At 30.6% G+C, this 25,959-nt stretch overlaps 2 protein-coding genes across 2 annotated transcripts; both read left to right on the top strand.

The window, feature by feature from the left end:
• Positions 1-11,839: 11,839 nt before the first annotated feature.
• Positions 11,840-15,984, top strand: LOC146911745 (cathecol O-methyltransferase 1-like). The gene is made up of 3 exons (XM_085726888.1): positions 11,840-12,678; positions 12,773-12,837; positions 15,517-15,984. Exons 1-3 carry the CDS (start codon positions 11,931-11,933, stop codon positions 15,811-15,813), a joined length of 1,110 nt encoding a protein of 369 aa, XP_085583014.1. The 5' UTR covers positions 11,840-11,930; the 3' UTR covers positions 15,814-15,984.
• A 3,172-nt stretch (positions 15,985-19,156) lies between these two features.
• Positions 19,157-21,774, top strand: LOC146911744 (cathecol O-methyltransferase 1-like). Its single transcript, XM_085726887.1, has 4 exons — positions 19,157-19,668; positions 19,763-20,076; positions 20,235-20,299; positions 21,323-21,774. The coding sequence occupies exons 1-4, from the start codon at positions 19,214-19,216 to the stop codon at positions 21,617-21,619; spliced, it is 1,131 nt and encodes a 376-aa protein (XP_085583013.1). The 5' UTR covers positions 19,157-19,213; the 3' UTR covers positions 21,620-21,774.
• Positions 21,775-25,959: the final 4,185 nt, after the last annotated feature.

The raw sequence follows: 25,959 nt of genomic DNA, 5'->3' as shown, positions 1-25,959 counted from the left end.
TAAAAAAGTGTCTGCCAGCTGTCAATTGTGGACCCAACGCTTCTTTGCTTACGTGGCGTGGCATTTCTCTTCTTAATAATAATAACCGGTTACTTCTGTACGGACTCTTTCGCCTCGTGGTCTTGTTTTCTTCCAACGTCACATCTTCCTTTTCACTAACCGGTACGTGCCATTACCATTGCCATGCTCTGCTCACCACTTTCATCCTTAATAATTTAATTAATTAATTCTAATCTTGTCTTGTGCGTTTAAACACTCTTTTATGCTTTCTTTAGTTAGTACTACTATGAAATGAAGTTGTGTAAACACCACCCAAAAAAAATGAAGTTGTGTTGAGTTAAATAAATGAAAAAGAAGTCGAAAGAGAAAAAAATCATAAGAGAGATAAGAGGAAGAGGAAGATGAATAGAATGTTTTTATGGAAAGACAAAAGTTTTTAAATAAATGTTCAAATTGTCAAGTAAAAATTCCCAACGCATTCATTACATAAAATTGGTGAATTCTAAGATGAGGGTTCTATTAAGTCCCTCACCGATGGACCGCTTAACTTAACTGTTAGATTAAATAAGACTTACACGATTTCATTAAATTTTACCACACTGAATTAATGTTCTTTCTCTCTTAGCCAATCTCACTTTCTCTGCCATGAATACTCAAAAATACCGATAAAATATGAAGACACGCCATAACTTTTTGATTTATTTTCCTTAAAAAAAATTGATTTATTTTCTTCCTACCTTTCTAATGTAAGTACTTGATAGGCTAGAAGAAAAAAAAACTGCTAGAACTGTGTTGATATTAAAGTCTCCATTAAATTCTTTCTCATGTCAAGATCTATAAGAGCCCTCAATAAATACCACCATTGACAAAAAGAAAATGAACAAGAACAGTTGTGAAGTTTTTTAAAACACCCTTGTGTTATTTACTCCCTCCGTTTCAAAATGAGTGTCGCTTTAGCAAAAAAAAATTGTTTCAAAATGAGTGTCGCTTTACATTTCCAATACAACTTTAATTTTTTTCTTCCAACTTTACCCTCTTCAACTTTTCTCTCACACAATTTTCAATGCAACTTTAATTTTGTCTTTTTCTTATAAAGTAAGGGTAGTTTAGTAAAAGCGTTATATCCAATGATTATTTCATTCTATTTCTTAATCTGTGTGCCAAAGCCTAAAGCGACACTCATTTTGAAACGGAGGGAGTATTATTTTCTAAAGTAAAAAAAACTCATATAACTTTAATTTTCCATTGCGTGCTTGATATTGAAGATACAGTTTTCCAATTTTACCATTGAAGCATAATGGGAAAAATCTGGAATTTGTAAAATTTTGCCATGGAATGAGGGACTGAATTTCCGTTTGTGTGGATGGATGAGGGATTGTGTTTCAAGTCAATTTTTAACCCAGGGCAATGGTTGTGAAAATAACCTGACCCTAGAGCCCTGGTTTTTACCGGTGAGAGAAAAAGAAATTGTTGATCCAGTGTAGATGGTGTACAACAAGATGTGCTTAATTTGATTAATCTGACGCCTCTTAATAGTGGCCCACCGGCGAGGGACTTAATTGGACCCTCACCCTAAAATCCACCCATAAAATTTGATAAAAGTTTATCATTTAAGATTGTATACACTTTTTTTTATCAAGTAGTTTAATGACTAAAATTTCACCTTTTAGCAACTTCAATTTAAAACTCTGGCGTGCATTTTTTCTCAAACAATGTGTCAGTCAATCTTAAGGTAGTCATTGTAATTCACATGTAATAGTTTCAAGGGCGTGATACTAAACTTCTTATTAAAACCTAGATATTGTGAGTTGTTTCTTTGTCCTCCAGGATATCATATATTTTTTCTAAAAAGAAACATTGGTCTGAAACTGACCTTCAAAGTTTGTGCAACATGTCCAATCAACATTCGAAAATCCCAAAAAGATGAATGGTTGAATATTTAGGAAAGAATAGGCCATAACCTATACAACTTTTGAGGTATCTCAAAATTCCCAAGACAACAATGTGATGAGCATGGGTGAGTTTGGTCAAGAATTGACTAAGCTGCTAACTAATGAAGGTAATATTTGGTTTGATTGTATTGAGATACAACAATTTTTCAACTAACCTTGACGAAATGTCTTCATAAGGAACACTTTTGTCGTGGTGCAATTTGGAAGAACAGTCAAGGGGAATAAAAATAGGTCTAGAGACAATGAGACTAGAATCAGAGAACAAGTCTAAGCAATATTTTCTCTAACAAAGAGAAATACCATACTTAGGGTGCGCTATTTCAAGACCAAGGAACTATTTGAAATTGCCAGAAAGAATCACATCATCAAAATACGCAATGAGTAAAGTGAATTAAGGAGTTGAGTGTTTGGTAAAGAAAAAGCGATCAGATGTTGCTTGTTTGTAATAATGTTGAAGTAGCAGATAAGTAAGTTTCTCATACCACTTTTTGCTAGTCTACTTAAGGCAATAAAGAGATTCGATGAGTTTGTTGACTTGATTTGGCTTGGAAGGAGAGATTCCATGAGAAATGATCATGGAAACATCTTCTTGTGGTTGAACTTGCAAGAATGCATTATTTACATTTAATTGGTGAACAAACCAATGGTTAATAAAATCCAAACCAAGAACTAGTTTGACAGTAGTGAGCTTAGCAACAAAAGAGCAAGCTGCAAAATAGCTCATGTCTTCTATTTGATTGTAACCTCTAGACATCAGTCTAGCCCTGAATCTGAACCCACTTGGGTTGGTCTAGTGGTATTGGCTTGGGACTTGGGAGTGTGCTCCTCCTCAAGGTATCAGGTTTGATTCTCTCTGGTGCTAATTTGAGGGGGTTAGTTTAGCTTCTTCAAAAAAAAATCTAGCCCTGAATCTCCCAATAGAACCATCAACATGATGCTTGATCTTACAAACCCATCCGCAACCAATTGACTTCACATTACACGGTAAATCATCAAGTTTCCATTTTCCAATCTTTTCAAGAGCAGCGAGTTCAACTTGCATTGCTTGGTTCCAACATTTAAACTAACTTGCCTCATCATTTGGTTTATGTTCGGTGTGGAAAGAGACAAAGCAAAATGACAACGAGGGATAAAAAATTTATTAAAGGAATTATAATTGAAAATACGAAGAAGAGATGCATTTTTTTAACAAGACGATGAAGAGATGCATGAGAAGAAGAATTAGCAGAATCAAAAGATGTATGAAAAACATAATCTTATAAATATGAGGTGAGTGTTTACTTCACTTTTGCTTATTATTTTTGCAACAATCCTTGCATCACTTATGTTTAAAAAAATAAATAAATTATGGTAAACATGTGTTTGTACTAGACTTTTAATATGTGATTAGACAATTCATTATTTTTGAAGTTTTATTATATATTGTAATTTATTTTTTACTGTGTTAAATACGTTTTAAATCTCTATAAATATATTAAATTTTGTTTTTAGTTCCTCTATTTTCTTTTAAACAGTGGTTTTTTCAAATAATTTCTATCAATCTTTTTTATCTCTATTTTTAAGTGAACTTATTTGTATTATTTGAAATTTTGAATTATTTTTGTAGGCCCCAACCATTCAACAGAGTTCATATTGGAACTGGTGTCTTTGAATATCTCAGCTTGGTCTCGAGGTTCAATCAAGTTTTCAATACAACGATGATCACACTATTACAGTTATGAAGAAGGTTTTGCTACAAAGGTTTTGAGGAGGTCAAAAGGCTTGTGGATGTTGGTGGAGGTCTTGGGATAAACATTAACTTGACCACTTCAAAATACACTCACATGCAAGGTATCAATTTAGACTTGCCTCATTGCATACAATTTGCCCCTTCCTACCTTGGTATATATAACATTCACACACACAACATATGAAGGATAGTTGTCATGAAATCTCTTTTTCTCAAACCCTAGTCGTCACCCTTTTCTTCTTTTTGTCTATTAAATGGGTGATTTAGAGTCAATTTTGACCTAAAATCACATATTTGAATTGTGTTTTCCTCCTTTTATAATTGAATAAGTGATTCCACATATTTTCAGCAATCTTTCGCTTGTTTTTGTGATTTCGTCATCTCTGCACGATTATGTTTGTTTTGATTTTCCGTCTTTGTGTTATGTGTTTTTTACCTCTCGTCTTAGTGCGGTGTTTATTTGATTTAGGTCAAAAAAATAGCTTTGAGCAAGAGCAGAATCAATCAATGACTTTGGCATCATCAACTTTGCAGATATGGAGACAATATTCCAGAGACTTATATATAATCATATTTGTAGACATAGGTGTTTTGCCGTTTTATATTATTAACATGGATGTTGTGAAGATTCAACCTTTTTATTTTTAGCGACTCTGGGTTTGTATTGTAAATGAAACAATGACATGACTAAATACTCAACACTAGGGGTGGCAATATGATCCATGACATCCATATTCATCCACTACAAAATCCATCAACCAAACAAAAAATTTGTTGATGAATTGGCTTGGATCCGTCCATTAAAAACTACTGATGGATTGAGTCCATCCACCTTATTTTAAAACTCCAATCGATCACCTCTTTAAAAAAAAATCAAACGGATAACTTCAAATAGTATTTAATCTTTTTTATTTAAATAAATATAAATTTGATAAAATAAAAATAATTTAATTATAAAAATAATTTAATAAAATAACTGACAGAAAAAAAAGTTTTTTTTTTTAATATTTACATATTGTTAATTTGATGTATTATTAAAATATTATTTAATATTATCTTATTAAAGGTGACGATCAACGTCAGAGGTTGACCGGTCAACGTCGGAACTCTGTCGAAACCACCGTGAGTCGCCGACGGACCATCGTCGGTCGCTGGAAATTTGGCCGAACCGCCACTGTGGGGTCGTCAGAGGACCACCGTGGTCAACGCCGGCGCGGTCAGCTGACCACCACCACTGTCCACCATATTATTTTAAATTAATAATATTTAATATTTCAGAATTATTAAATTCTTTTAGTTTATGTCAAAAACATTATTGGACTAAAAAAAATTAGTATTGGGCTTGGTTATAAAAAATTATTTGGATTGAATTTACTAAAAAAACACTTTAATAAATAACACACTTCTTCAAACAAAATATTATACTTTGATTTATGGATCAGATGGATTATCCATCCAATAAAATCTAACAATGGATGGATTAAATTGACATTATACTCAATGGATGGATTAAATAGTTTTTTAACAAAAAAAAAAACAGTGGATTATAATGGACTAATAAACCTTTTTTGATCTGTTCATTAAGATCCAAATTCATATTCATCTAATCAATCAATTTTGCCACCCCTACTCAACAATAGAGCTGTCAAAACGGGTCGGTCCGTATGGCCGGCCTGTTTAGCCTGATTAATTTTAGGCCTTGGGCCTTAAATATTGAGCCCGAATTTTTATAGGGCTTTTAGCCCAGCCCTAAAAAGTCTGGTACCCGTTAAGGCTAGTCCGAACGGACAGCGGGTACCCCGTTAGCCCGCATAACAAAAAAAACCTATATATTATATGTATTTTTTAAATAATTCCTTACTTAGTTGATTATCAAAGTAAAAAATAAAAGTGAAAATTCAATGAATTTACACACAAATATAAAAGTAATATAAAATTATATTTACTCGTTTCGTTACTTACGATTTTAAAGATCAAATATATAAATATCTATAACCAAAACGTACATAATTTATTTAAAATTATTTTCCTCGCCGTTTGTACGAAAATGTTTACAATTTTTTTTTGTGCTAGACATTATTTAAACATATTAAAAATATTATTTATAAGAAATTTTATATTACTTTTTTTAAAAGAAAAAAAAGTAATCTTTAACACGAGCCAGCCCGTTTAGGGTCGGACTCAGCACCATATCAATCATAAGATTTCTGCTCTTCCCCCTGCACTTTTTGCTCGCACCTAACATGATTTCCTGTTATACTACTGCGAGAGTTAAGTCACGTTGCGTGACTTAACTCGCGCACTTTACAAGCTCTGCGTGACTTAAGTCACGTACCACTGGCCTGTGCGCGAGTTAACTCACGCACGTTGGCCGGTGGTCAGAGCTGAAGAACAAATGTTTTTTGGTCTTTGGTCAGTTTTTCATGATTCAATCTACACGTTTTTTTACCCATTATACACGTTTTTTTTACCACATTAATGGTATTTACAACCTATACTACCATTCCCATCTATAAATACCCCTCCATACTTCCCTATTTCCTCACACCATATCACTTTCTCTCCCTCCTCACCCTCTCCCTCTGTTTCTCTTTTTCTTCTTTTTTTCTTCAATAGTCTCTTTGGGGGCAAAAGTGATCAAACTTCTTTGGGGTAAAATAGTGAGTAGCCGACTTGGGGAAGTGATCGACCCTTGAGATAAGTTTAAATCTGCTTTTTTTTACCGCATAAACTTTTTACCGTGGGTAAAAGGAATCTTCTTGGGGTATAAAAAAACCAGATTTAAATTTAGCCCAAGGGTTGATGATGTATTTTCCCCAAGAAGGTTGCTCACTATTTTACCCCAAGAGGGAGAAAATAAGTAGATTTAGTGAATTCGAATAAATTATTGTATTGTATGAATTCTATTAATAAAACGAGATATTGTTTTATGCCTCAATTTTGTTCATCTCTTTTTATTTATATTTGCTTTTATTTTCTAATTTTGTATTTAATGAATAAATATTAATTTAGTTCATTTCCTTTTATTTATATTTTTATTTATTTAATGAATAAAATCGAATCAATATTTATTTTAAATTCATAAATAAATCAGAATAAAGTAAATACGTAAATAAATTAATTTTAATAAAGTAAATAAATTAGAATAAAGTGAACTAATAATTTAGCAAAATAAATAAATTAGAATAAAGTGAACAAATAAATTAGAAAATAAGTAAATTAGAATAAAGTGAAAAAATAAATTAGAATAAAGTAAATAAAATAAGTTGAATATAGTAAATAAATTAAAAAAAGTGAATTAAGTCACTATGCATGACTTAAGTCACGTAGCGTAACTTAACCGGCACAATTTGTTACACTTGCATTAGTTAACTAACGCATGGGTAATTTGGGTATTTCAGCTAGGCGCGAGCGAAACTTGCTGGGTAAAGAGCAGAAATCCAATCATAATTGTGTCAATTTGAAAACTGAAAGGTTTGTTGCACAAATGGTATGAGGGGATAAAGTTGAATTTTAGAAAAATTAAAAAAATTCCCTTGATTTTTGTTAACGTATATTGCAATAAAAACAATTTTTCCATCTCCGGCTCATGTGAACAGCTTGTGATATACAGGGTATGTTTGGCCTGACTTTTTCTTAACTTCTCTTCTACTTCAAAGAAGAAGCAGGCCAAACAGTATTTAACAAAAGCTCTTTTGAGAAAAAGTCACTTATATTTAACAAAAAAAATTCAATTAAAGGAGCTATTACAGAAGTTGTTGAAATGAACTTTAAACAAACTTATGCGGAGCATTAACCTCTACCTCCATCTTCGATTCCCAGCAAACTCATTTTATTATTTTATTGGTCTTAATTCTTATGTTCGATTCCCCCACTTTAATTCAATAACATCTTTTATTCGATTTTATTTATCTGCACCTTTCCTTCCTTCTCTTATTTTGTGTGCATATTTCTTTTAACTGCAATGCAATGAAACATTATTCAAGCTTTTCATTTTTCCTTAAAAAAAAAAAAACCTTTTCATTTTATCTTGCTAAATATATTTATTTTTAGATTTAGTTTTTTATATCTTATTATGTCTTTTTATTTTTTTTATTTATTCATACATATATTATTAATATTTTCTTTTTTATTGTCAATTTTTCAAATAAATAAAAAGTTTGAATTCACTAGTTGAATTGCTGAAATTCATTGTCCATTTTTTAGATAGGTTTTTTAATACATTAAAATAGAATTTTATAAGAAATTTTGTAATTTAATTTATAAAGGATTTATATTGGTGTAAAAATTTCTCAACCTATATATCTAATAATATTTTACCATATATTAGTCACTTTGTTATACTTGTTCCTGTATAAAAAATATTTCACAAAATTGTATAAAGAACATATTTCCACCAATATTTAGCTCGTTTGTGTAAAAAAACAAACAATATTAACCTGGTGATATGAAGTTTTATGAATGTGTTAAATTAGGTGCATGTGAAACATCTCTACCAATAATTAGATGCATATGTATAAAAATAGTGATAATACCTATTAATTAAATGCTTTTGTCAAAAAAAACCTATTAGTTAAATGCTTAATTCAATTATGATAGCTTCTAAAGAAAATTATAAGTGAAAAAAAATAAATTACCAAACTTTTTAAGCGTAAAGTTATTTTTTGAACTTATAAAAAATAGTTAATACCAAACAACTTTAACTTAATTTACAAAGTTCTTATTTTCAACTTTAGTTTTAAAGTAGCTTCTAAACCTCAAAAAAGTTAGGCCAAATACGGGTCAAGATCCTCTCCATTTATAAATTTTTCCATTTGTTACAATTTGGAGAGAGATAGACACATAAAAAACAATGATGGTGGGATCCACTTAGTGATAGGACCTACCACTTATTTTTTTGTGTCTATCTCTCTCCAAATTGCAACAAATGGAAAAAGTTATAAATGAAGAGGATATTTACCCGCCAAATACACCCACAGTGACTTTGGCAGATGGTTTGAGGAAACTTCACAAGTCTGATTATAGGCTACTACAGTTAACTAAGCTTTACTTGCAATTCATAAACTAGAATGCATTACTGACTTTTTGAGAAATTAATCTGCTTGGAGTAATGGGAGATTATTTACTTATTATCCTTAAAATTTAGCGACAATTTAAACTCCAGCTCCTGCATATAATATGCAATACCTTTGCCAATTGAGATAAGCTCACGGGGATATTAGTCTATCTACTCTACTACTGTATATAGTTAATGTGCGATTTTTGTAAGATCCTAGAATTTCTTTAAACGGATACCTACATATTTTATTCTATATATGTTTAAAGTCAACTTTATCTTCATTCTTATTTAAATAGTGAACTTGACGTTTATTTTAGAGATTTTCTAATTTCGGGGACGAAACTATTTTAAGAGGGGAATAATGTAAGATCCTAATATTATATATATATATATATATATATATATATATATATCCCATATATATTATATAAGGATTTATTTTGTATTAATCATTTGATGATTTTATATGACGAGTTTTTGGTCACTTTATGTAGTTGATTAAAAGAAATTTTAGAAATTAATTGTCTTAATTCTAGGAAGGGAGAGTGACCAAGTAAATTTTTGACCAAACCAATCCTTTTACTCGCGCAACACATGCTACTACTTGGAGCGTTATCATGCTGATTTTTAGGCCACTAAGTTTCATTTCACTCTTATCATATAACACCATGAATTAGTCTCACGTTTCACTCACACTAGTTCAGTTACATGTAATGCCACTTAATCTCATTAAACCATATTCCTTCTCTCCATATGCCACTATGTTGCCGTGAATTGTTGGGTCAATGAAAAGGTTAGTTGGTTCCTAAAAACAAGCTACATATTAGCTATATATTTCAATTCTCTCACATTCAGTTGGTCTCTCACTCATTCAATTACACAAGCCACTCCACTCCTCTCTAATTCTTTGCATCCATTTTTTCTTTCCGTTACACAAACCTTGCTTGTCCAAACCTTAACATTCCATTATTACTACTAATTCTCTTATATTCAAATTTAGTTATTTTAAGATATGATCATGGATTCAATACCTATGGTTTCACATGAATTATCCTAACCATATCCATTATTCTCAATTTACACAATTATCACCTCAATCCCATATTACTTAATTATTTGTTTACCCTTTTTTTTCTATGCTCAAATTTTGGAATTCACGACACCATCTTTTGAACCAAAATTTGTATTATAATTTGGAGTTCTCTTCCTATCATATTTGTGAAGACTTCGGACCATCCTCTTGGAACCTTGCCTGGCTAAACTTAACGGAACAAAAACAAGTGTGCGTGGACTTAGAGTTAACCTGTTAGGAAGAAAAGCTTTCAAGGGCTCTAGTTTAGACCATGATCTAAATGAAAATGATAGGTTATGATGTTGAATTTGATATGCTTCTTGATTCGATGGTTGAGTGAAAAGATTTATTATGTTTTTATTAATTTCCTTGTAGTTGATAGTTATAAGAATTGATGAGTTGCAATTTTGTTAAAGTATGTGTTTTGATGAATGTGTAAATATTGATGATTGCTTATTTGTGAAATGAAAAATGTTGTTGAGTTAGAATGATTCTCTGTTGTGTATGTGATTTAGAAGTTGTGTGTAAGTTATTATTTTATGTGGTTTAAGTTCAAAAGAATAAGGAAAGAAAGAGTGCATAGCATGCATATCATTGCATTTGATGGATTCTTAAGTGCCAAATGGGGCGATTCGATTCAATGGAATATTAAGTGCCAAAAAGGGCGATTATCAAGTGCCAAATGGGGCGATTCAATGGAATATTAAGTGCCAAGAAGGGCGATTATTATATTATTTTATCAAGTGCCAAATGGGGCGATTCAATGGATTTTTAAGTGCCAAGAAGGGCGATTATTATTATATGCCAAATGGGGCGATTCATTATTAAATGCCAAATGGGGCGATTCATTATTAAATGCCAAATGGGGCGATTAAAACTATTATGCCAATTGGGGCGATATCCGGAGTCTATTTGCATTTCATGCATTTGCATCAACATTGAGTATTGAGTCTTGTGTTTGTTCTTATAGTATATTTTAGAGTGATGAATATTTTAAATTAAAAAGAAATGTTTTAGCACGACTCCTAGATGATGGTTGTATATTCTTATTTGATGTCTTAATTTATTATTGATTTTATTTCATGGGTGTTGAAGACTAACCCTTACAACCAACATTTTAGGTATCAAAGAAGAGATGACGTGTGCTTGATGTTTTCTTGAAGCGTGTTCGCGGGGAAACAAATTTGGGTTTTTCTGAATTGTAATTTAAATTAGTTTAACTATTTTTGTAAAAGAAAGAAATATAAGTAATGTTTTGGATTAAAAATCCAGGACGTTACAATTTTGGTCCTACAACTATTTTAGCAAATTTAGTCTCTCTCCTTTACAATTATTACAAATTGAATCTATTAAATTATTCAAAGTACTCTTATTATAGTTGACCGATAATAACTATGAAACGATAAAACGTAACCTTTTCTACCTAAAATTTATCAACTATTTTCAATTTCAAATCTTTAACAATTGCCTTTAAGACACATTAGCATGACCCATAAAATAAACGTGACGACTCTAGTGTCATTCAAATGTTATATTTTAGACAAAGTACAAAATGAGTTACTGATTTATAAGAGATAAATAGTGTAATTTTTTTCAAATATTTTATTTTGAAAATAAAATATATTTAATCCTTTTATATTTCATTTACCCTTTTGAGATTTTTTCCCCCATTTTATAAGACTCATTTGCTATTATTTCCAACTACATTGATTATTATTTTTAGTTACATATCCCTATTTATTATACATATTTTCTTCAATTAGCAATAAATAACATGTTGAAAACATAAAATAACTCACTCTCTTAAATGATAAAATTGTAAAAACAATAGTTATTACAAACAACTTTAATACAAATATCAGTTTTCTTAATTCACGTGATTCCGTCAAAAAAATCTTTTATTATCAGAAAATTTAGCAAACTTGTGATAAACAAACATAAACATATGCATTTTTATGATTTTATTATCAGAAATCAACAAGTAACCCTTTTCATTTATATTTGAGTTGGCATTTTAAGATTTAGTTGAAAAAGGTCAACTGAATGTAAACGGAGAAGAAAGGTGGATAAGGATTAAGAAAAAGGAATAATTTTCAATCAATTTGGATTTGGATTTCAATGATGGCGAGGAGCATAGCTTCAGAGAAGCAGGAATTGGAAGATGAAGAAAGCTTCTCATACGCTGTTCAACTCAGCAACTCAATTGTTCTTTCGATGGCACTTCAATCTGCTACTGAACTCGGCGTATTTGAAGTCTTACAAAAAGCTGGAGCTGGTGGTACAGATACAGATACTCCTCTTTCCTCCGATGAGATCGCTTCACGTCTCTCCTGCACCAATCCAGATGCACCTAAAATGTTAGATCGCATTCTTGCTCTTCTTGCCTCTCACTCTGTTCTCAAATGTTCTGTTCATCCCGATCTACACAATCTTGGATCCTTTCACAGACTCTACTCTATGACTCCTGTTGCCAAATTCTTCGCTCCTAATTCCGATGGAGTTTCATTGGGTCCCTTGATCGCATTGCATCAGGATAAGATCTTCCTACAAAGCTGGTCCCAGCTTAAAGATGCCATTCGTGAAGGGGGTATTCCATTCAACAGGGTTCATGGCACAAATGCCTTTGAGTATCCCAGCATTGACTCCAGGTTTAATCAAGTTTTCAATACTGCAATGATCAATCACACCACTATAGTTATGAACAAGGTTCTTCAATGCTACAAAGGTTTTGAAGAGGTCAAAAGGCTTGTGGATGTTGGTGGAGGTCTTGGGGTCAACATTAACTTGATCACTTCAAAACACCCTCATATACATGGTATCAATTTCGACTTGCCTCATGTCATACAACATGCCCCTTCCTATCCTGGTATGTATCTAATCCTATATCTATATATCACTTCACTTGTGCATCATTTACCATTCAAAAGTATAATATAATATAAACTTCTTAATGTTATCAGGAATCGAACATGTTGGCGGAGATATGTTTGAAACTGTGCCTAAAGCAGATGCCATCTTTATGAAGGTGAGTGGATGTTTCTGCTTTCTTGTAGGAAAAATGAATGGCCCTGATGATTAAGGGTAGGGGATAGTACTTAATTTATAATATTAGTTAGTTGTCCATTATTAGTACTAATTTCTAATTACTATCTCTCCTCTCTTTTCATCAGTATTTTCTATGATTTTTTTTTCCGTTTTTTATTTACTTACTTGCTGTTTTAGAGGTCCTAAATAATATCTTATGCTGATTACAAGGATCAAGGATGTATCAGGGTATCCTTGATAAAGATTGTCAATGCCTAAGCAGCTGGAAGGCAAAATATATTGCTTTAGGAGTATTGACACATTACTTGCCTGTGTTATGTAAATAATGTTTTGTCAAGTTCCTTATTTGATGATATTGACAAACAGAGGAGATCCTTCTCTTGGGGGTAGTCTTCTCGTTAGAGCCTTACAGGAATGTTGACTTAGGTACACTTAGGTATCTGGAACACATACTGTCAACTGAAGGAGAAAGGAAGTTTGGGGTCAGAGCAAGCTCGAAAAATTAACTCAGGCAGCAGGATGAAGTTAGGGATAAAAATTATACACCAAAGTGAGGATTTGTAGGTCAAAGTGCATCAATCAAAATAAAAATATCGATCATATTATATACTACGCGCAAGTGGAGGAGGCAAGGTGACTCGAAACTAAGGTATATATGTGTGAAGACTGCAAGAAGATACGAGAGAATATCATTTAGAGACTTAGAGATAATTCTAATATGAACTTATGTACCCATAATTGGGACCAATTATTTGGTCTTGTAGTTGATAAGGCTATTTGATCTATTACCCCTGATAATTTAGAAGCATCAGTGATGTAATTCTTGAAACTGAATGGCAGTTAGGAGTCGGAGAATCAGTGTGGTGGTTATTGGTTTAGATCTGCACGATGATTATTAGTAGTATGAGTTGTCCATCCTAGACGAGTTTTACTGATACCACGACTTGGAGGATCTAAACATTGTAGTTTCTCTCTAAGTTTTGCTTGTGCTGTTATTTTAGGTGAGGGTGAAGTGAGTACAATTATACAAGGCCATTTTCCAAGAAGTTTGGATACCGGTTCATCCTTATAGAATTCGTACCTTCCCAAGGTCAGTTCAGAGAACATGGTTGTTTGCTAAGTTTCCTTTACCAATGCCAACCGTTGGAAGTTACACATGGTTGAAACTTGAATGTGACCTGTGTCAGCTCTGAATAATTACAAATAACTAAAATGATTGGAGTTTGATGTTTATGACTGCAACATCCAGGCATTATAGTAACCAACATGTATTTTAAGAATGACACTCTATCTTCTTAGGTCATGATTAATGATATACAAGCATAAATTAGACAGGCTCAAAGGGTCTTCTTTATTAGTCACTGCCTCCTTGTGTTAGATTCAAATGTAGTAACCAGATGGGTTCATCGGAACCCTCCACCGAATTCTTGGGCGAAGCTAAATATTGATGGATTTTTCTCTTAACCTAGACAAAGTAGTAGCTTGTAGAGGAGTTGTAAGAGATCATCATTGCATCTTTATGAAGCACATACACTCCTCGGATTAGGTGTGTCCCACCGACACATATAATCACACTCAATTATATGATTTTCTCAAATTATTAGCGGCGTCGGTGTGTCAGAGTTCGTGTTGTGTCCGGTGTCTGTGTCCGTATCTGCGCTTCATAAGAATTTAGGGATTTTACACAATCATGTAGACAACGATGTGAGGCATATAACATGAGATCCCGATGGCTTGAAAATTGGGTTTTTGAAAAATTATCATTTGAATATGCCATAGGAGTGTCATTCATTTCTTTAAGGTGGACTACCCAAACTACCATCCACATGCCTCAAATAATTTTACCTTTGTTGTGCATAATAACTAGGTGACAATGGACTACATATAATCAAGTAATTGAACTCAAATGATTAATGCGTTTCAGTTAAGGACAAATCGTTCGTGAGGACCTGATTTTAATCTTGATTGGAACAATCCTTGGTTAGACATTACTTACCTCCCGGCCAAACTCTACATTACCATGATCCCCTTTTTATAGGAACTGGAGGGTTAAGACTAGAGACAAAAAAAACACTTATTACATGTAGAACCAGACCTTTAAGGCTTTTGATTTACTTCTGACTTTTGTTTCAACCATTCTCTTTCACATAGCTCTAGCACTTATACACTCAGAATAACTACATTGTAGTTTTATTAGTTTTACTTTTCTGTTCCTCAACCACCCTCTAAATTAAATATACCCTCATCCTCGGGAAATTGAAGAGAGGGAAAATTGTAGAGGGAGTATATAAAAGAGATAAAGCAAATGCTAACTAGATAAAGACAATATAGTGAAATTTTTTGTTGAAAATTAGTCAGAGACAATTATTTTTATTATTTATCATATAAAATTTTATAGAGTAAATATAATTTATAGGAAAAAAAAATGACAAATAACAGCATAAAGCAAACATGTTCAGCCTTTCCACAATTCCTAGAGAAATGCCATCAGCAGACGAGGACGGTTGTTTAAGGCTTATAGCCCAAAGTTATGATTTGCTTTTGTAAAAATATAAAATGACGCCTTATGGATATTTTATCCAGTACTGTGGGCATATTGTAAATGCTGAAAATTTGTGCCGTGGATACTTCATGATATAAATGCTGAAAATTTGTGCAGTGGATACTTCATGATTGGAGTGATGAACAGTGCTTGAAGCTTTTGAAGAACTGCTATGATGCTATTCCTGATGATGGAAAGGTGATTGTTTTGGAGGCAGTTCTTTCTATTATACCAGAGAATAATGCTGCTTGGAAGTTTGCGGCCCAATCAGATGTTCTAATGATGACTCAAAATCCAGGAGGGAAAGAACGAACTGAGCAAGAATTCATGGATTTAGCAAATGGAGCTGGATTTAGTGGCATTAGATATGAATGTTATGTCCATACCTTTTGGGTTATGGAGTTCTTCAAGTAGATATCATACCCTCCTGCGTTCTGCTCATTGCGATTTTTCTATATGTTCATACCATTTTCGTTGCAAAATTGACAAAACAATTGAAGTGTGTATTACATTTGTTATCATTTCAGTTTATGATTACCCCAATCGTGTGAATGTTATAGCCAATGAAACATAGTAACTTCGATATTTTTCTTCTTCTTTTCAACATTGTATTTTATACTTCCTGCCTTTTTTATTTTATTGTATCAAATCATGAAAAAGGAACAAAACTGATTATCGGATATTGAAAGATATTAGTATCTGCAATGCAACTGCATACACATTTTTTTTTTTTTTGAAAACTCGGTATCCAGTTACAAATTGTACCCTAGAAACCCAAAAATATCATTAAAAGGTAAAATAAAGTAAGCGAAGATACAATCTTGTATGTTATAACTTCTCATTTAGTTTAAATTCGTTTATTTATCCATACATACAATCAGAAGATTTCGTGTTTAAATTTGGGTGAAAGTATTCAAACTAACGATATTTGCGTTGAGCTAAACCCCTTACAAACTGTTATTTTTATATTAAAACTTGTTTCTTAGTTTCGTTTCACTATTTATTTGAAGTCTACAAATACAAGTAAAAAATAGAAGTGAACTGTAAACTTCTAGGCCATGAGCCATAATCGTGGCTAGATTAATAATTAACAATTACTTATATGCATGGAGTAATAATGTTAGACGATTATGACTGAAAGTGATATTCAACTTTTGTCAAAAAAAGAAGAAAAAGAAAAAGTGATATTCGAATCATGTGGTGGTGTATAATAATAAGAAAAAGTTTAGGCGTGAATTATGGACTAGGCGGTAAGAATACAAATGGAATTAGCTGTACCAATTCCTTAGACTTGGAAGGTCGAAGTCAAAAATCTAGAAGCCTTTAGGGAGGGACTCCACTTTGGTGTCATAGCTTGTGTGCCATTGGTGTCATAGCTTGCATCTCCACCACACACACACACATCACACACACATTCCCACACACATCCACACACATCAATGACCAGGATTTCCCCAATGGCACCAATGACACACAAGCTATGTCATGGAAGTATTTTCCTTTAGGGAGCAAGTCATGTATAGTAAACCCAAATTTAAGTTACTTTTTTTTTGGTTACAAAATTTAAGTTACTTAAACTTAAACATACTCAAGTTAATAGGTAAAGGTAAAAAGTCCTATGACAAAAGTTTAATAAGAGAAAGATCAATTATTTTTAAGGTTAATATGTTTTGGGTCTTGTTAATCGGTGCCCCGGGGCAATGGTTAAAGAATCTAAAAAAGAAAAATTTGAATTAAAAGTAACACTTATTTGACTTTTGAAAAATTGATTACACAACTTCCAATACAAAAGCTACTATATTTACTTCCTTAACCAGTGCCGTTAACATTTTCCATATGTTTTTAGTTTTTATAAATATATCAATTTTTTATTTTAGTCACTTTAAAAAATTTCTCCGACATTAAAGTCCCCAAAAGTTTCCATTTTCACTTTTGATCTCTACTTTTAAGTAAATTCATATATGAAATTTATATTTTTGAATAAAATTTTGCAGAAATATTATGATATTATAAGAATCTTTCCAAAAAAATTATTTTTTTTAACAAAACATGAATTAAATATAAATTTTATATAAAAATTCATATTTAATTCATATTTGGATAAAAAAAAATTAATTTTTTAGGAGAGATTTTTACAATAAATCTTAATAAAAATTTAATATTTAAATTTTTTAAAAAGTGTTCCGTAAACAATCATTAACATTTTCCATTAGTTTTTTTTTTAAAAAATAAACATTTTCCATTAGTTTATAATAATTAATCAAAAGAAGATATAATAAATTATTTCTAAAATTAAATTTTGGATCATTTGAATGCATGTGAGCATTTAATGAATTGATGAGAGACGTCGGATTAAGGTTGAATTAATGGTTAAGATTTGGTGTCATATTTAATTTGACACCATGCTAATATGACACCAAATCTTAACCATTAATTCAACCTTAATCCGACGTCTCTCATCAATTCATTAAATGCTCACATGCTTTCAAATGATACAAAATTTAATTTTCGAAATAATTTATTATATCTTCTTTTGATTAATTATTTACCAAAAATTCTATGATGGTATTATTACGATTTCTTTACACTATTCACTGTTATCTTTTTTTTTTTTGAAGGGCTTATCATTCTTATATCTTTATTTCTATTAACCTTTTTTATTTTTATTTTTCTTAGAAGAACCTAAAGAAAATTGATTTATGAAGAGCACCAAGGATAATGAATGGACGATTGCACCCAAAATTATAAAAGAACATATGCTACTTAACGAAAGCAAAACACAAATACTAAAACACCCGATACAAGAATATTAGAAGCATTTTGTCAGCAAAAAAAAATAGCAGCAGGAACTCAAGAATCATACATACGATCCACCAATGAAAGAGTAGCCAATATAATGAAAATGGTAAGTAATTAACCAAGAGAAGAAAGAATAAATTATTTCTAAAATTAAAACTTGGCTCATTTGATCAAGCATGTGAGAATTTAATGAATTGATGAGAGACGTTATATTAAAGTTGGATTAATGGTTAGGATTTGGTGTCAAATTTTATTATATATATATATATATATATATATATATATATATATATATATATATATATATATATATATATATAAGGCTGATAACTTACACACACCTAAAAACACTAAGGTGCAAGTTAGCAAGCTACACCCACATAAAATTATTGAGGTGCAAGTTAGCAACCTTCACTAATTTACACCCACTTTCATCATTCCAAATATTGTTTCCTTAAAAGTTTGTCTTTATTACATGTTTTGTACCTTAAGCATGTCATTGTCTATTTTGTTTCTTTTTTTTAAGGATCTTTTTTAAGCTAGTTATAAAATTGTCCTTCTATTTAAAATTAATTAGAATATAAACAAAATGGTGTTTTAGTAAATTATAAGTGATTGCAACTTGCTAACTTGCACCTTAGTGTTTTTAGGTGAATGTAAGTTAGCAACCCCAATATATATATATATATATATATATATATATATATATATATATATATATATATATATATATATATATATATATATATATATATATATATATATATATATATATATGAAATCGCTCTCTCAATTTCTATCCATGAGTGTATGGCTGCCATCCATCTTTTTTTAAAAGATATATAGAGAAAAATAAAATTGTAGGACGTAATTAAAAATTAAGGTGGCAGTGGCACATTGGGCTACGCCTCTCCCACTCCTCTCCCTATATAAATAAGTTCACTACAAGAAGAAGAAGAAGAAAAACTCATCTCATCTTAAATTAACTAATCTATTTCATTCATTCAAAATTCAGATGGCTCCTCCTTCAACAGAATCTAATCAAGCACTTGCTAATGGTAAAGAAAAACATGTTGTTAAACCAGAAGAAGAAAAACAAGATAACGATGCCCTCGAATTTTGCACACAACTAACAGGTTCAATTGTTGTTCCATTGGCTTTGAGGTCAGCTATTGATCTTGGGATCTTTGACATCCTAGCCAAAGCTGGTAATGGTGCAGAACTCTCTGCAGATGACATTGCTGTTAAGATTGGAACCAAAAACCCAGAAGCAGCAACAATGTTGGATCGTCTTCTTAGGTTGTTGGCAAGTCACTCTATTCTAAACTCCTCTGTTCCTCAACATCCTCAAAGCCTTCAGAGATTCTACAGCCTCTCAAACCACTCCAAATATTTTGTCACTGATGCTGATGGTGTCTCTTTGGGACCCACTTTGGCATTACTTCTAGACAACGTCTTCTACCAAAGCTGGTCAGTTTTACGTACGTTTAAATAATTATGTATAGAACAGAACATAATTAATGGAGTAATTATTAATTATAAGCTCTGAAGTTAATTGATTCAGGTCGGAGTTAAAAGGAGCGATCATGGAAGGAGGAATACCCTTCAATAGGGTTTATGGAATGCATGCGTTTGAGTATCCACGTGTGGACCCAAGGTTCAATGATGTTTTCAACAAAGCTATGGTTAATTCAACAACTATAAACATGAAGAGGATTATTGATTGTTATCAAGGTTTTGAGCACGTAACTAATAAGCTAGTTGACGTTGGTGGTGGTCTTGGAATTAACCTCAAATTAATCACATCCAAATATTCACATATTCAAGGAATTAATTTTGACTTGCCTCATGTACTACAACATGCCCCTGTCTACCCGGGTATATTAATTCATTTTTTCCAATTAATAGTTTAATATACTGCTAGGTCTGGTAGTAATATGTTACATTATGCACTAAATTAATCTGACTATAGATCAACACGCTTTACAAAATATTTTAAATTGAGAAATGTTATTATTATATTCATATTCATGCAGGTGTAGAACATGTGGGGGGAGATATGTTTGAGAGCGTTCCTGCGGGGGATGCCATTTTTATGAAAGTAAGTTTTTACAGCGTGAATAATTGAAAAGTAGTAGTAAAAAAGAATAATTGCGCTTGAATGAAATACTATCTTACAATTATTATTTTTGGGTATATCCTAGAAGTGATTTTTTTTTTTTTTTTAATAGGATCCTCTCCTAGTACGTGTAAAGAGTTAATCCAACTCTATTATAAAAGATTAGAAGAAAAATATGTAATTAGAAAGAAAAAAAAATACACAATATGCTTTTTATGTTTTCGCTTTATTGACTCGAAAAAAGTGTTTTAACTTTCTTTTTGACAAATTTCATGCTTTAACTTTTGAAGAGTTTTTTTTTTAAGAAGCTAAAATGAAATATATTACCAAATCAATTAACTTTTGAAGAGTTGTTAAACCAATTGAGTGTAATACTAATCATAATAACTTAGAATAAAGTTAGTTGATTAAATTTTTAAGAGAATTTCTACGGTATAGATGTATTTTGTCTTTAAATTAATAGCTAAATAATTAGTTTTTTTACAAAAAAGAATATTTCCTATCATTTTAAAAAATATATAATAATTAAATATTTATAAAAAATATCAAATAATTAAATGTTTATAAAAAATATCAACGAAATAATTTTTTACTACTCATGATAGTAAATATCAAATATTTTTTAAGATTAAATGTGAAAAATTAGTATAAATGCTTAGAAAGAATGAAAAAAATGTTTTTTTTTTGTTATGAGATAATGTTTTCTAACATACAACAATCGATAATTTTAAGAAAACAAATGTACCGAAATTCTTTAATTTGAGAAATGAGAATGTACCATAAAATGTCTCCAATTTTAAATCTAAAGAGAAATAATACTTTTGACCTCAAAATTTACCTCTTTGTTTTAAAAATCACAGTTTGTGGACCCAATTATAAAACCATTGTGATTAATGAGTTCATCACTTACTGTATTCGAATTTCGAACACTAGTGGCATCAAATATTTTTGCGTAGTTCTTCAGTTACTACAATATTAAAATTGTCCTTGAATAAATATTTTCAGTGGATACTTCACGATTGGAGTGATGAACACTGCTTGAAGCTGTTGAAAAATTGTTACAAAGCTATTCCTGAGGATGGAAAGGTTATTGTGGTGGACACAATCCTTCCTGTCATGCCAGAGACAACAGCCAATGCAAAGTCTGCTTGCATGTCTGATGTTTTAATGATGACTCAAAATCCAGGAGGAAAAGAGCGAACTGAGCAGGAATTCAAGGAATTGGCTAAAGGGTCTGGATTTAGTGGCATCAAACCTATATGTTGTGTATCTGGATTGTGGGTTATGGAGTTCTTTAAATAGCTAGCTAGCCACGTCTTGGGCTCAACTTTGGGTGTCTCAACAAATGTTTACATATACTTTGTGCATTAAGAGTGAATGTTTTTTTAGTGATTCTAATTAGGGGATTAAGGAGGTGTATGATCTTTTGAAAATAATATGGGTTTATGATTTCGCAACTAGAATAGTTTTTTCTCAAACATTGATTTGCCTATATTTTAATAACATTTTTTAAGAAGTCAAACTAACTCACTCAAATTGATACGGAAGAAAATTGAAACTTTCAGAGAAACGCAAACCAACAGTACACTCATTTAAAAAGAAGAATTAAACCTGTTTTTAGCTCTAGTATTCATTTTATTTTTTGTAATCTCTATTAAATTTGTTTATTTCGTACCCACACTTTTATCCTAATCATTGGAAAATGGTTAAATGCGTGTATTTGCTTAAAAAGACTTTGCAAAGTGACGTGTTTTTAGTGTTCTGTTGGGTAAACAAATGAGTAGGAGAAGTACGTGATTTCACACACACATATACAAAACTTCTCCGATACACTTGTAAATTGAGATGTACTGACTTTCTTGTTTTTAAATATATAAATTAATGATCATTTTTATGAAATAAAAATTTATTTGTTGAGTTTTATATTTCAGAAAACATCATTTCGTAAGAAAAACATCATTTTATTGTTTATAAGAATCGTACTATTTATTTTTTTCTTCATTTTATTGTAAAAAATAATTAATATTATCTATTATGAGTAACAAAAATTCAAAACTTAAACTTTACTTCGTCGATACTTTTGATAAATATGATTTAGCTATTATAATTGTAAATGATAGAAAATATTACTTTAAAAAAAAGTCATTTAGCAATTATTAAAAAATTTGTTGTACTGATACACTTAAATTTTCGAGTGTAGCATAGAATTTCTCAAATGTATAACTCAATTGGTTTAAACTAAAAAAATTGAAGATTCTATATTCAAACCGGAAGGAAAGAAAAAAACAATATAACAAAGGAAGGAAGAAAAAAGTATAAATATAAAAGGAAGAAAGAAATTGAGAGAAGAATAGAAGAAGCAAGCTAACTCAAAATACAATATTAACAAATTTAACTGATCGAATGAGCAGCAACAACAATAATAGAAATCAAGCTAACTTTGTAAAAAAAAAAAAAAAAATCAAGCTATCTCAAGATGAAGTTTATGGCAAATCCCTTAAAATTGAAAGTCTTGGTTAAGATTATGATAACTGTGATTTCCGTCTCATGAAACAAATAATTTCATATTACATATCGTTACATTTCAATATTCTAATATCAAAAAATGTAGATCTCATTCAAGATTGAAGGTCTTATTTGAGACTTTAAATCTTATAAGCATACAAAATCATTTCTCTGGGTTGATGATGGTCTAAGATCACAACAAAATAAATATAGGGAAATGTTAACTTGTGCCCTAAGATAAGGTACCTAACATAATAACTTTTTATTGGAATGTGTGCATTTAATTTAATTTTTGAATTTATAATAAATAGAATGCACAAAATTTAAGGAAATATTTCTACTTTTAGGTTCTTTATCTTGTGTCGTAAGGGCACAAGTTAACATGACCCATAAATATATTATCAACGTAATTATAGTGAGCTAAGAATCTATAGGGTGACGTGTTGTTTCTTTGCTTAACCATATCTTTCCATCTAAGCTCTTCTTTTCACGCGCAAATTGCCGTGTACCGTTCATTTAGTCTTTGGAATGGCTTAAAATATCAATTCAAAATTGTATGTATACTATTCTTCCACTCACCAAGAAAGAATCAAAAGCAAGTCAAGCAGACAGACATACTCACTAAGAAACTACTCACCACTTTTTCCACCCACCCTATCCGACTTATATTCTAATCAATCCAAATAAAAGGAGTGGGGTAACATTCTTCTATTATTATTATTGACATTTGTTTCTATTTCTACCTAGAAAAAACTTTATCTTGTGACTCTTTGTGCTAAGGTTAGTTAGAGGTGTTCATATGTAGATTAATAAAACAAAAAAGAAGATTGAAAAAAGTGAAAGGGTCTGTTTGGCAAGGCCAAAACGCTAGCTTATTGTTTATAGCGGATAACTTATAAGCTCGTCTGATTAAAAAAATCATGTTTGATAACGGTCTTTTCAACATGAGCTTATAGCTTATTTCAGGAGCTTAAAACTTATTTTTCAGACGCTATTTCAAATAGTGTTTGAGTTTATAACTTATCCTTTTTCTTCCAATATTACCCTTGTTATTTTATTTAAAAGCCAATTTTATCCTTTGAGAGTATAATTTAAAATAAAACAATTTAATGTTACATTTACATTTTTTTACGTTCTATGTTTATTCTTTTTTTTTTTTGATCTGGTCGTTGAAATGGGTTAAATGTTAAGTTTAAAATAATAATTTATTCTTCCAAGAGTTTAAAATAATTTTTGTAAAAAAAAGAGTTTAAAATAATAATTTTTTCTCTGTTTATTTTTAGTTTATATATTCTTGGTCCGCGTGAGCTTAGCTCAGTTGGTATGAACAATGCATAACATAATATATACAAGGTCCGGGGTTCGAACTCCGGTCACAAAAAAAAAGTATATATTTGTTTGACGTTCCCTTCTAACTTATATTATTTTGATGACCTTCCAAAAAGATAAAACATCTTCTTTTAACCTTTCAAAAAGAAAAAAACTTATATTTTTTTGACGTTAAGTTAAATTGGATTTAATTTTTTGACATTTTGTTAATAAAGTGTACAGACTTAAAAAAAAATTTCAAAAAAAAATTTATTTAATAATAATAACTAGAATATATATATATATATATATATATATATTATATTTAAATTACTAATTTTAAGTATCTTAAATATTTTATTCACCTAAAAAAATCTTCTTAAATATTTTGTCAAAAAAGCCTTTTGAATATTAATTAATATAGATTTTATGATGAATTAAGAATGTCTTTTATGTCATTTTATATCGATAAGTTAGTTGAACCGCTAATTTTGCCAAACACTTCAATTAGCTTATCAGCTAGTCACCAACTATCAGTTATAAGTTATCCGCTATTAGCTATCAACTATCCGGTATCAGCTATAAGTTATCAGTTATCCGTTAATTTTACCAAACAGAATCCTACGGTTACTTTTGGACTTAAACCTCATTGGACCAGGTTGAATTTAATTTTTTTTTTCTGGGACATCTATTAATGTATTTTTCAAAAAAATAAATTTAATATTTATTCAGTTTATTATTTGTATGAGACATAAGATTATTATATTATCTTTAGTGTTTTTTTTAATAATACTTATTAGTTTTGTATTAAAAAAATCACTAGAAAGCCACATCATAATGTTTAAATGTTATATATTATAAATTGGTTCAGGCTCAATATTGAAATCAATCAAATTAAAATTAAACCATATTCTTTTAAACATAAAAATATGTCAATCGAAAGCGATCTTCGAACCCCTTAGTTGGGTCAATTTTGACATACGAAAGAGAAGACGAAACTTTGTTTCCCACCCAATATGTTTTAAACCACTCACCCCACCTTTTTATTTTTTTGACTAATTGCTCCTCTTTGGAAGTATACTTATGGATGGCTCGTTTAAGACTCTCTTCATCCACAATTTAAAATAAAAGAAAAGTATCTACAAAGGTATGTTGGACTCAAAAATAGGCATTGGAAAGTATACTTCAGGAATAACAAGTAATTTTCTAATTCAACATGTAACCAAAAATTGGTATTTGTTTTCTATTCATCTTTTTAACTCTTGTATTAACGTCTTCCTTAGTCTTGAAATCAATAATGAGAATCTTTCTTCTATCTTGAGTTCTTCCTTGTAATAACATATCCATGTATGAACATTCTATCACTCAACATCTGTCACATTATTTATCTATTTATGGAAGCAAAATGTTGGAGATAATTTCCAAAATATATATATTTGGAATTTTGTGTAATGGTTTATTTATATAACTTAATAAAGTTTTTTTTTTTGAGGGAATATAACTTAATAAAGTTGACAAATATATTAGGACCTGGATTCAAGTCATGTATGCCATTTTTTTTGGATTTAGTTTGTTTCAATTAACAAGCGAAAATAGCAAAAATATGAGGAGTGACAACCACCGGGGGATCAAATATGATAAAATTCGAACACTGAAAATTTGAAGGAGAATTGAACCTAAATCTTAGTGTGTCCACACACGTTTTCAAATTAATTATGCAACCATTGTCATATTCATCATCTTCCTCTTGTTTTAGTTTTGCTGGAGTTCTCCAACACAATCAATCATTATCAACAACTAATTCATCCCATTAATTCTTGAGAACTTTA

Source organism: Medicago sativa, chromosome 7 (assembly GCF_051527215.1).
Source record: "Medicago sativa cultivar Bolivia chromosome 7, Bolivia_mono, whole genome shotgun sequence".
In the NCBI taxonomy this organism is placed as follows: Eukaryota; Viridiplantae; Streptophyta; class Magnoliopsida; order Fabales; family Fabaceae; genus Medicago; species Medicago sativa.
Note: the sequence above shows the minus strand (reverse complement) of the source record. Positions and strands in the feature narration are given on the sequence as shown.